This window comes from Macadamia integrifolia, unplaced genomic scaffold, assembly GCF_013358625.1.
Source record: "Macadamia integrifolia cultivar HAES 741 unplaced genomic scaffold, SCU_Mint_v3 scaffold766, whole genome shotgun sequence".
Taxonomy (NCBI): domain Eukaryota; kingdom Viridiplantae; phylum Streptophyta; class Magnoliopsida; order Proteales; family Proteaceae; genus Macadamia; species Macadamia integrifolia.
The window spans coordinates 112,074-124,088 of record NW_024870535.1 but is presented as its reverse complement, the minus strand read 5'-3'; the positions used below and the strand labels follow the sequence as shown (position 1 = coordinate 124,088).

At 38.2% G+C, this 12,015-nt stretch overlaps 1 protein-coding gene across 3 annotated transcripts in view; it reads right to left on the bottom strand.

Moving 5' to 3' along the window:
* Positions 1-11,110, bottom strand: part of LOC122069931 (ubiquitin carboxyl-terminal hydrolase 2-like) — an 11,719-nt gene extending 609 nt beyond the window's left edge. The window contains exons 1-4 of one of the 3 annotated variants that reach the window (XM_042634003.1): positions 10,908-11,110; positions 7,687-10,620; positions 6,845-6,913; positions 2,950-3,085 (exon numbers count right to left, since the gene is read on the bottom strand). In XM_042634003.1, coding sequence (XP_042489937.1) covers positions 6,850-6,913; positions 7,687-10,568 — 2,946 coding nt within the window. In that variant the 5' untranslated portion in view covers positions 10,569-10,620; positions 10,908-11,110 and the 3' untranslated portion in view covers positions 2,950-3,085; positions 6,845-6,849. Of the gene's footprint in view, positions 1-2,409; positions 3,086-6,844; positions 6,914-7,686; positions 10,621-10,907 lie in introns of those variants that run through there. The other 2 variants (XM_042634002.1, XM_042634001.1) reach the window with 2 other exon arrangements.
* Between the last annotated feature and the right edge of the window lie 905 nt (positions 11,111-12,015).

Below are 12,015 nucleotides of genomic sequence, written 5' to 3'. Positions count from 1 at the left end.
AAGGAATAGAATGTGATTGCCTTAGCGTATTGGGAGGTTGCTAACCTCGGTTTTGGCTAATTGGGAGAGAGCCAACCTCAATTTCTTAAGAGAAATTTTAGGGATTAAGCTTCTTGATTTCCATTCCAATAGTATCCTATTAAATAGGTACACAAAAAAAGTTATCCATAACTAATGTAACTCCTACTAACACTACAACTCCACGTACACACTATAACCGATCACAATGGCCCATGACACACTCAATAAAAAACTTACCACTAATTCATGTTTGACTCAACCAGTTAATTCTAACTAATCCAAAATAATAAAATACTATTCTATTTTATTTTGGGTGAGTGGTAGCAGGACCTACGTATTGCAATCTTATTTTCACTTTCTTTTAATATTAACCATCCATTTAAGTTTAGATTAATCTAAACCATCAATTAGTTTTTTATATTGTAATTGATTCCTAGTTTTTAGGGTGGAGAAATGACGGATGTGGTTACTTAACTTGTCTAATATTTTTTTTATAAATAAAAAATAAAAATCCAATATAAGCGGACTCCTCCTTCGATTTTGTTGGGAAATCTCAATTCTCTCTCTCTCTCTCTCTCTCTCTCTCTCTCTCTCAAAATAGAATGAGATAAGAAAAAAATCAACATAACTATTTTCAGGCACTGAGCATATGGGAGACTTGGCCACACATATCCAAATACCATGTTTACATATTAATCATCAGGGAAGGGATTTGGACAGTAAAGTTTGCATGTATGGCAAAAGACAAATTTGAATTTATAAAGTAAACAAAGCTGTTGAATATCTAAGATTTTATTATTATTTATTGGGTAGATATTATTAACCTATGAGAATTTACCATTGATGCAAATCTTCACTGAAATTGGTAAACAAAACTTCAACTAGACTAGAGAGCGGTGAAAAAGGAAGAAAAAAAAAGGAACAACCTTGAAGAAGAAGCTAGGAGAGAGAAAAAGAGAGGATCGAGATTTCTAAGCGGAATGAAAGGAGAAGTCCACTTATATTGAGATTTTTATTATTTATTTATTTAAATATTAATAATATTAAACAGAGTTATAACTGTTTACAACTCTGTTAGCAGGATTAACATATTTAACACGTGTCAATCATATCACTTACGTAAACATTCATCGAGCTCCGAACGTTCTGCATTCCTATTTTTTTGCACGTACCGCGACCATTTTGCCATTTTATTGTGCAAGGGTTGCACGTAACAAATACTTAAATGACAATGCCTTCACATGAACAGAACCCTCTCAAAACCATCTCTAATTTAGGGTCTCTGCCTGAGAATATTTATGTTCCTCAACCTATCAGTCTCTGTTTGTTATCCGCTTGCCAACCACTCTGGTACCGGCTGAGACATGGGTCGGCCTTCTTCACTCACACCAATAAGGATGTGAGACATGCCATGTGGGCACTGGAAAGTAATATGAACCTTGTTTGTAAAATCAACCTCTTATATAACACGCACACACACACACACGCACGCACGCACGCACTCACACACAGATGGAAAATCCACATTAGAAATGGATAAAAACCAAAAGCTTAGAAATCTTCAACAAAAATAAGATGGAAAAGAGTTTCTCACTATTACTGAGACAAAATAACTTTTGTCACTCCATGCCATGCAAGAATGGGTTGCAGATGTGTTTATATAGACTGCTGGCCAAAGATACTTCGGCGAATACAACATTTTTTCTTTTTAAGAGGGAGGAGGGGGGGAGGAAACATGCAAGCACCTCAAGGTCCTCCCAGCCATTGGCAGCACACTTGAAGGGCTGGAGGATAGGCAATGTGTGTTACGTACACCAGGGATCAAAGGGATCAGTATTGGATCAGTAGAACTGGCTGGATCGGATAAGTATCAGTAGAGGCCGATTCTGACTCCCATATCGGTCAGCCCAAGGCCCCAACCCCAAAATCCTCTTAGTTGAGCCCAGGCCCGGCCCAGCCCAGCCCAATAATGACTTGGGGCCTGAAATAGGATGAGTGATTTTCTTCCTTTTGCAACCCACACCAACCTTTTCCTGGTGGTCAGTCAGTAACTCAGTACTAGTAGTTACTATATGGATGAAGACCAGTTCTGAACACAGGTTAAGGCCAGTCCACCAATCAGTTCTGAATCACAGAACATGAGACCCCAAATCCAATGTAAAAGGCCTACAGCCCTAAACCATAGAAATTCCCAAAGAATGAAGTGAGTAAACAAATCAAAAGGACAAAAATTAGCATAAAATCTTAACCATCTGACCAAAAGAAGACTATGGCTCTGCCTTGCATAGATGAGTATTCTAGAAAGTATCCAATCATGGAAGTTGAAGTACCTCTTACTACCTGCAGCCAACAAGCAGGTAAAGGGATCCATCTGGAAACAGTAAGTTCTGGAGAAGAAAACCTAGTTATTAAATCTCAGTTGCAATAAAATACATAGAATGAGTTCCTTTGGGATATTGGGGACCATTAAATGCACTGCTGCAGGCATCAATTTGAAAGAAGAATCATTGCTCATGAATATAAAAAAATGGGCATCTTCCTAACCCATATGAAATACAATAAACTTTTCCCCTTCAATTTATTTCACTCTGTATATACTCACTCAAAGTATACCTTCTGTAACAAATGAAATATAACTCTCCCTTGTACAATGTTCGGCAAATAAAACTGTTCATGAATCATCCTCGGCATCCAAAACTGCTGTTACACTCACCTCTGCTTCTCAAGCCCTTCTTTTACTCTCCTTTTCACTTTTGTTGGAGGTGCTTAGCTGCATCCAGGCTCAATATTGCCAAACATGGATATGAAGGAAAAAGAAAAGGATCTTCAATTTTTTTCATAAAATAATATGTATGCTTCACACCGCAGAACCTCTGCAAGAGAAACCTCACGGACATGGGAATCGCTGATATAGTACCATGTGGATTCACCACTGAACTTTTCAGTTCTCCCTCGACTTTTATTGCCTCTCACGTATGCAATATAATGCCCACCTCGCATGGTCCCAGAATGCACCACCACACCAACTAGGTGGTATTCACATTTATATCTCTCTTCTCCACACCTAGACAAAGGGCAAAGAAAGAAAAAGGTCAATAATCTAACTTATCTTATTGTTCATGCTGGACTGCATACACTAAGTGGTTTCATAATTAAATCAAGTAGCTGAAACTACAAAACTCTTCTCAGTTTTCAGAGGATTATAAAAATAAATTGGAAGGCATGCATAGCTTAGGCCTAAAATGAGCCTAGTATTGAGTATGACCTCGAATAGAGCTGATTGGAGGGCAAGGGTCCATGCAGCCGACCCAATTTAGTTGGAATAAGGCTAAGTTGTTGTGTAAAAATAAAACTGAAAGGCTAAAAAACTTGCTGACAGCTATAATCTGATCTGTCTGAATCTGGACCCCAAGAACAACGGATCCCTGAAACATGGATTTCTCCTTCATGTGTACTTCATGCCTTCAGTACATATGTGGTTGTTCACATTTTTTTAATGTAAGAAGAACTGTGAAAGAGAAGAGAGGGGGCGGGGGGCGGGGGCCGGGGAGGGGGAGGAGAAAGAAAGAAGATCATACTATGACATTCAACATAAAGTTCTAATTTTGTTGTTTGGAGCTTAAATCTTCTTGTAGTTGGTGGCCTGTTGTTTGTATTATATTTTTCTTTCCCTTCTCTTAATAAAATGTTAGTCATATACAAAAGAAGAAAAATAAATTTCTGATTTTGTATTCCTATTGTAGTGGAATATATAGAGCATCTTGATGGGTTGACATTCAAAAGCAACATATGATAGTTGAATGAAAAGAATATGATCATTAACAATCATGGAAGCCATTTCTCTTCATTAACAACAACATAGTATTACATCATCAGGTTTTAGGCAACTAGAGCTCAGTCTATTGTATGCATATCATACGAAAATTGAATCCCGTTCAGGGTTTTAATAAGACTACACAAATGCATATATGGATATGCATTTACAAATAGATGTGCATTGAATCAGATGGCATAAAAAAGCTAATCAGTGAACATCGAGGCATTTTAATCACAAGAAATGGGTTGTGTCTGTAACTTTCTTGCCATTGAAAATTACAAATATGTGTATTGCTTTATATATGCAATACGCAAACTGTATAGCATCACAAAGGTTACTAACATTTCTGATCTAAAGCTTTGGCCAGGAGTAAGTATCTGTCACTGATTAGCATCACATGTTGGATGCAAATCATGAAAGATGGTTTCAGCTAGGAATAACATTTGGCTGGAGATAAGATGGTTACTGACATGGATTAGCATAATTTTCTAATATATAATTGTGTATTACAAAATCTATAAACTTGTTAAAACATTAGAAAGGTTTACATTAGACCAAAAAAAAATCACGAAATTGAAAAATATCATGACACTTACAACTACAACATAAGCAAAGGAAAAACAAAATTGTAACAGCAGCTAGCACAACCATTAAAATTGTGGATAGCACGACATTGATGGTTGTTACCCTCTTTTATTCATTATTAAATATTAAAACTAGGATCTTATTCCAGACATGACAAAGATGTCCCTGTAGAAAACAAGTACTGGAGTAGAAAGACATCCAACATAGGAGGTCCTTACAAGCCAAGCAGAAGATAACAGCATAAAATTCATGGGATACTCAAGTCTATTTAAGGGACTGGAGCCAGTACTGTATGGTCCCCACTTCAGAGCATCACACTGATTGATAGCCAGAACTACTCAATAATAGGCCAATCCTAGGCTGCTTATCTGCCATACAACTTTTTTCTGACCATGCAGAATATGGGAAGCAAATCAAGGTCAGGCAAACATAACTCACAGAGTAGCAAAACCTCGGTACCCTGCTGTTAACATTTCTATATGACCAAGTACAGATTGGATTAAGAACAAAATTGAGACATGGAAGAGGTATGGAGCAACATATGAAAACAAACAGATACATCAGAGAACCACTTTGAGCTCAAGAATAGGAGGTCAAAATCCAATGCTACTTTCTCAGACAACTGATAAGAGGAAAGTATAATGCATGGTGCATGTTTCATGCACAAGACATTGGATGTGGACTCAATTTAATCCCCATCAAATTGACAAATGCACCCCCCCTATTTGATGAATCATCGTTGCATGGAATCTCCCGGGCGTCGACTCCTTCCCCTATAGTTATTTAGAGAAAGCATAAAATAAATTAAAGTTTGATGGATGAAGTGGAGAGGGGTGACCAAAGTGCTATGTGACCGACGTATTCCTTTAAAGCTTAAAGAAAAGTTCAATAGGACTGTTGTATGACTGGCTATGATGTATGGGGCGAAATGTTGGGCTGTTAAGAAGTGTCAAATAGATGAACTATGAGTAGCACAAATGAGGATGTTAAGATGGATGGGCAGCAAAACTAGGAAGGATAAAGTAAGGAATGAACGTACTAGAGCTGATTTGGGAGTTGCTCCGATTAATGACAAGCTCCAAGAAAGTCGTTTGAGGTGGTATGACAATGTTCAATGGAGCCTTGGGAACACCCCAATAAGGAGTGATCTGATTCCAATTAAAAGAGCTGAAAAAGCAACGGGTAGGCCTAAAATGACCATAGGAGGAGTTGTAAAGAATGAGATGCATAATCGAGGTCTTCTCCCAAGCATGACCTCAGATAGAGCCTATTGGAGAGCAAGGATCCATGTAGCCAACCCCATTTAGCTGAGATTTCCTAACTTGCTGGGTTGTACCTTTTCCCTCTTACTTTCATTCCTCATTTCTTCATTTCTCCTCTTTTGGTTGGACCACAATTTTCCCTACTTTGTTTTGCACGGATCCATGCAGCCGACCCCATGAAGTTGGGATAAGGCTAAGTTTGTTGTTGCTGTATGAGTCAAAATTTCTAACAGAGAGAATTTGGTGTGTTTGGGGAACAAAAACAGTAGATACATCTATATCATTAAAGAGATGAGTGGACAGTAACTCGCATGAAAAGAAAATCAAAAATTGAAGATGTAAATTACAGAAGGTTTAGAGTAGGGTTTGCACTAAGACTTCTTATTTTGCACTTTTTTGTGGATATAGTTGCACTTAGTACACAAGGAAGAGGTCCTGTTTTGTATGTTCCTGCCAGATAATCTAGTTCATTTGATGAGAATAAATAGCCATTAAATTCAATAACCCACTCACTCCCATTATCAAGATTGAGTAAAGTGATAAAATGAATCTGCCAATACAGAATTTTCTGGGTGAAAGTTTAGCAGAGTGGAAGTTTAGTAACAAAATGATTGATCAGATGAAAGCCACTAATTTAGATTGACATACAAAAAATAACACCAAACACGCACCACCATTATCTCAACTGATGCTATCAAGAGGTTCAAATTGGACATAAGAGATATCCTTGTCCTATATGTATGGGACGTCATGCACTTTGATAAATATTAAAAGTGTTAACATGGTCCATGAGAGGTATCTATCTCCTAGAACATATTCTCTCAGAATTCAGACGCAAGAATGGAAGAAGCCTCTGATGTCTGCAATATTCCCTGGTCTTTTGTTTCTCTAAAAATAATTCAATACAAGACTTGCAAATATTCTATTACTTATTTCCCACATGCCAATATTTGAGTGAAATTGTACACAAATTATGTTAGAAATCCACCTCTCCCTTCGAATTGACATCAGAATGAAATTTTACAGAAGTCATGCTAGCATAGCAGGGCATACCACCATGAATCAAACAATAGTTTTTGAAGATAAGACCTTACATAAAATCCATTCATTCTACCAGGAAACAAAATTTATTTCAAGAAATGGAAAGAAGGAAGCTCACAATTTCTACCAATGTACAGATATTGATAGAGCACATTCTTTTGCCCACGTGTCAGGATCACCAATAGTGCTTCAAGTACATATATATAAACATATGAAGGCATAAGTAAGTATGACCAAAATTGTGAGCAATATTAACAAGTCTTCAATGGTCAACCTCTCTGAAGATTTAACATTAACTTTAATGCCACATAATATTTCCAACAACTTAAAAAAAATTGAATAAAATCCTTGTGTAGTAGGACAACCAGGCTCATAAATTAATGGTGTCATAGCAGGTCAATACAAAAAAAAATCATAATAATAATAAATAATGTTTCAGTTGCTGATTGGAAATTCCCAGCAAAGAAAGAAATAGGTATTTCAAAAAGTAATAAATATATAAATAAAATAAGTGAGATTTAAAGAGAAAATGGATAGGAAACAAAGGATGGTTGGCCCATGGATGGAGATGAAAACCGGAGATTTTAAAAGAAAAAAAATAAATAAATCCCACATGAGGATATGGTATTTTACTAATAAACCAGAGCTTTGAGGAAATTAGATTTTAGAATTCGAAATTATAGATTTTGTAATCCTTGACGTTCTTGCTCTGCATAACCTTGGATATATGTTTGCATGTGTTTTACTTATATCTATATGATTCTGCTTGTTCAATTAATTGTCTATGTGAGAAAAGACCACAGTTTAGTAACTGTTCAGGAAACAAGAACAGCAGAAGCAACAAGAACAACAGCAGCAACAAGAACAACAACAAAAATAAGGTGATAATGACAATGAAACACCTATATAAAATTATATAAACTGGCCAATAAGAAATTCCAAGAAAATTTGAAAAAGCACCTGGGGTCCATATATGGCCGAAGATCAATTGTTTCTTTGAAACTAACATCACCACTCAATTTGCTTAAGCGGCCACGGGAATCTTGACTGAATCTCTTAAGATGAATGGTCAGGATGGGTGGGACCCTATTGATGAGAATCCTCTTAGTTGCATCTCTCATTGCCTTCACACTTTTTGAGTCCATTTCCTTATCTTCATTCTCATCTGAGTCACGTACTACAGCCAAAGGCTGAGAAACCTTAGGCTGTGCTTGAACAGTTTCACATTGTATACAGTTATCAAGAATACACAACTCACTTGTTTGATTACTAGAATCATGGTGATCCAAAGTTGGTGTTTGCCCCTCAATAGTATTATTCGACAAACCAAGTACTTTGTCCCCTTGACAAATTTTCAAGCATGCTAGACAATTGGAAATGGGGTTTACAAACTCTGAATCTGCCTCCTCACCCGTTTGACTGTTTTCAAGCTTGGTACAATTTTGGTTTGAATCATCAAGTCTCTTATTATTCAGAGGCAAGCTTTCAGCGGTAGTTGTGGAAACAGTATCACTTTCAAGCTTCCCATTGTCCAAATGACTGCATTCAGCAAGATCCACAGAATCCTTGTTGAAACCCAATGGGGCATTGCCGCTTCTTACCTCAACTCCACTTCTTACCTCAACTCCATTCATACTAGTCCTTGGTGTGGTTTTCTGCAGACCTCCCTTACCTCCCATCCCTTGGCCACGCAAAATCTTGGAACAATTTTCACAATGCCAAGCATGTTTGTCAGGGAGAAGTTCAGGCTTCGTAAAATATGCCAAACAACTATCAACAGAGACTGGTGCATCTGTATTATCAACTTCATCAGGACAGGAGTCACTGCTGTTTCCAGCTACAAAACTTGTTTCCGTCGCTTCAGTTGCTTGGAACTGGAAGCTCATGTCACCTGACCAGGACTCTGTATTGGGATCAGGAACAATCTCAGGCTCATTAAATAACTCCCCAAAGCCATCAAAGTCTAAACCGTCTGGTTCACAGCCTGCAAGAGACGTAGAGGCCTCACCTTCTTTTCTCACAATCTCTTCAGTGCTTGAGTTTTCCTCTTTAAAGGGAAGCAACACAACTTCTGAACTTTGAACCTGTAAAGGGAGCTCATCCTCACAAGAATTACTTTGAGAAGAATATAAGTCCAACTTTGGTTCTGCGTTAGGATAATAACCCTGGCTGAGCAAGTCAGAGCCACCCCGTAACATGCCATTCTGGATAACTTGCCCGTATTCAGAATCTTGAACAGCTGAAGTATCATAGTTTTGTGAAACTGAATGGCACTCAGCAGCCAGTTCACCTGGTTGTACATAACCCAACCATGAAACATCATCTGATGGCTTGGCTCTCTCCTCTGCAACATCCTTAAAGACCTGCTTGTCACCAGAATCTTGAGCACCTGAGATGTCCTGATTCTGTGGAACTGAAACAAGAAACTCCGATGCATTATCTGTTTCAATGAAATCCAACCAAGAAGAATCATCCACTGAAGCCATTGATTGTTCGGCAACGGGCACAACAGATGGATCAAGAGAAGAAGACTTATTGCTTTCTGATGGACCAGGATCAGGCTCACGTTTTGGGGAGAAAGTAGTACCCTCCTTTAATAGATTTCTCCCACCTTTCTTAGGAGGCAATTTTGGTTTCCTAGGTCGTGAGACTGTTAAAGCCTTCTTAGGTGGAGATTTTTTAGTTGGCACCGGCAGTGAGAGATCCAAAAAGGGCTCATAAACAATGGAGGAGTGCCCACACTCCACACAGCAAACAGTACTTGAGAGTTGTCCCCCAAAAATTGCATCTACAAAAGTGGGACTATGATTTGAAGTGGCTCCCTCTTCCCCAGAAGAATTCCGTAATCTTCTAGCCTCCAACTCCTCAGTGCACAACCCATCAAACAAGCACCTGAGAAATTCATGGCTGTCCTGTTGCTGGTATCCCCTAAATTGGGGGGCTTTGGCACAGATGCACCCAAAGAAGGATTTTGGGTTTATCACACTCCCTGAATCCACTTCCAGACATATTTCACTGAAAAGCTTCTTTAAAGCTGCAGTCAAAGGCCCAAAAGACCAGTCCAACTTCATGAAATAGTCCCGCAACATATCAATGGCAAAAAGGTTCTGCATCACTGAATTGAAGAAGCAAGTATTCCCAAGGTTAACCAAGCCCTTTACTCTATAACCAGTGTCTAGAATTCCTGATCCAATGTTGTCTAACACCGATTTGTTCCCAGCATTTCCACCACCAAACCAAACATCTTCAACATCAACTGAAGCTCCCACTGATGATTGCCCCTTGATCAATTTCACTACATCCAATAAGATATCTTTCTGCTCACCATTGTCTTCTGACTTTTCTACTGGAATTAGTGAATTACAAGGGAAGCACCAGCGGAGTTGAGGGTTGTCAAATTGAATCACACAAGGGTGACGACATTGTCTGGCATGCCTAGCAGCATGGCTTTGGGGAATTGTCGGCAATCCAATCCCTCCACAAGCAAAATGCGCACATTCCAAGCAGATCCAAATGGATCTTAAATCCGACTTTGCATCCAAATGACCTGTTCCTTTCTTCTTCCCAGCTTTACTCCTTCCCTTAGCTGACCTCCGATCAACCGCATCTTCCCTACAATCTTCGCACCTAGCAGATTGGACTGAACCAATTTTTGAAGAGAATCTATCCAAATCAATACCCTTACTGAGATGGGTACATGCTTTTCTCTCATTGACTACAACTCCAGCACCTCCAATCTCATCCGTTGGATTCAAGTCCGTGGGAATGGTTTTGGAAGAAGCAGAGGAAACTCTCCTCTCCTTCTGAGTGCTTCGTATCTTCTTTTTAGCCCTTTTCACCATTAATACAAGATGAATCCAACAGAACCAGGCACACTAAGATCTTCAAGCCCAACTAGCATAAAAAGGAAAACCAAAAAACATTATACAAGGAGCAAAAGGGCAAAAACTCCAAAAACAACGCAGAAAACTGGTCCAACAACCGAAGTTTAATCGAAAAAATCAACCCAACGCCGGCTATGTGCTAAAAAGCCTAAAACAAACAGAGATTATGGAAACCCATCAACAGATTCATGTTCTAAGAGAAACCCAGATGCTACTATTGCATCAACAGCACAAATTAGGAATTTGGAACAAACAGATAAACATAAATAAATAAATAAAGGGGAAATATCTGCTCACCTAGAAAATTGAATGCGGAAGCAACCCAGATTACTCGGCATGCATTAGTGTTTGGAGAGAGAGAAAGCGAGACGACCTCGTTCCTGCAAGATTAGAATCCGAGCTGCCAAGCATGGTAGGACAGTGGCGGGGGCATTATAAGGCTCCTCCGCACCTTCTCTGTTCCAAGTATGAGAAGAGAAAGGAGAGAGTATCAGCTTGGATTTGGGAAAGGACGTAAATAATTGGAGGTAAGAGAGAGCGTTTTATGTTAGGGTTAAAACTGTAATAATGTTCTAATAATCTTAAACACAGACCAAACAGAATGGGACCCATAACTGCCTTGGTTAGAGGATCCTTACCGTCCATTCTTGGGGTTACATTTCCTGAATTGTGATAAATTAAAAAATCAAACGGCCACAGCTGACCCTTCAATATATGACAAGTGTTATAGACGTAAAGGTTTATTTTATTTTGAATAAGAACAGAGAGGCCATTGACTGAATAGGGGAGCACAACCTCACCCACCCTCCACTATGGTTAGTGACAAAGGTGACTCTCAGCTTCAATACCTCGTCCTTCCACCAAAGAAAAAGAACAAAAACCTCAATAACTTGTACCCATCCCTCTCACAAATAGGATTTTGGATTTCAAATCATTATTTTAATTAATGGAGGATTCAAAAACACCTTTAAGTTTCATGGGTCCATTCCTTTATTTTCTTTTATGATATTTCATATTCTATCTTTTTATATTTTCACATGATTTTTCATGTTTTTACAATGTACATTTTTCTTATCCAAGGAAGTATTTAGATTGGATCCCTTCCTTTTGTTTAGAGATCTTCTCTCTTCATCTTTGGGACTTTATTACTTCAACTTCTTGAGAGTCTTTGTCTCTTCATTTTCAAGTATTTTGTCTCTTCATGTCTTTTTTAAAATTCTCTTTTCCTCTATAAATAGAGGGGACCTTTAGGCATTGCATACATGATTACATCAATTACCAAGTTCACTCAAGTCATTTTTGTGAATGTGTGTAATCACTTTTGTAAAGATTAAAATCATGTTTTGCTCTTATTTTGAGTGTTTAAACTTAAATTTGTTTTAAGTATTTTACCTTTGGTTTAAGC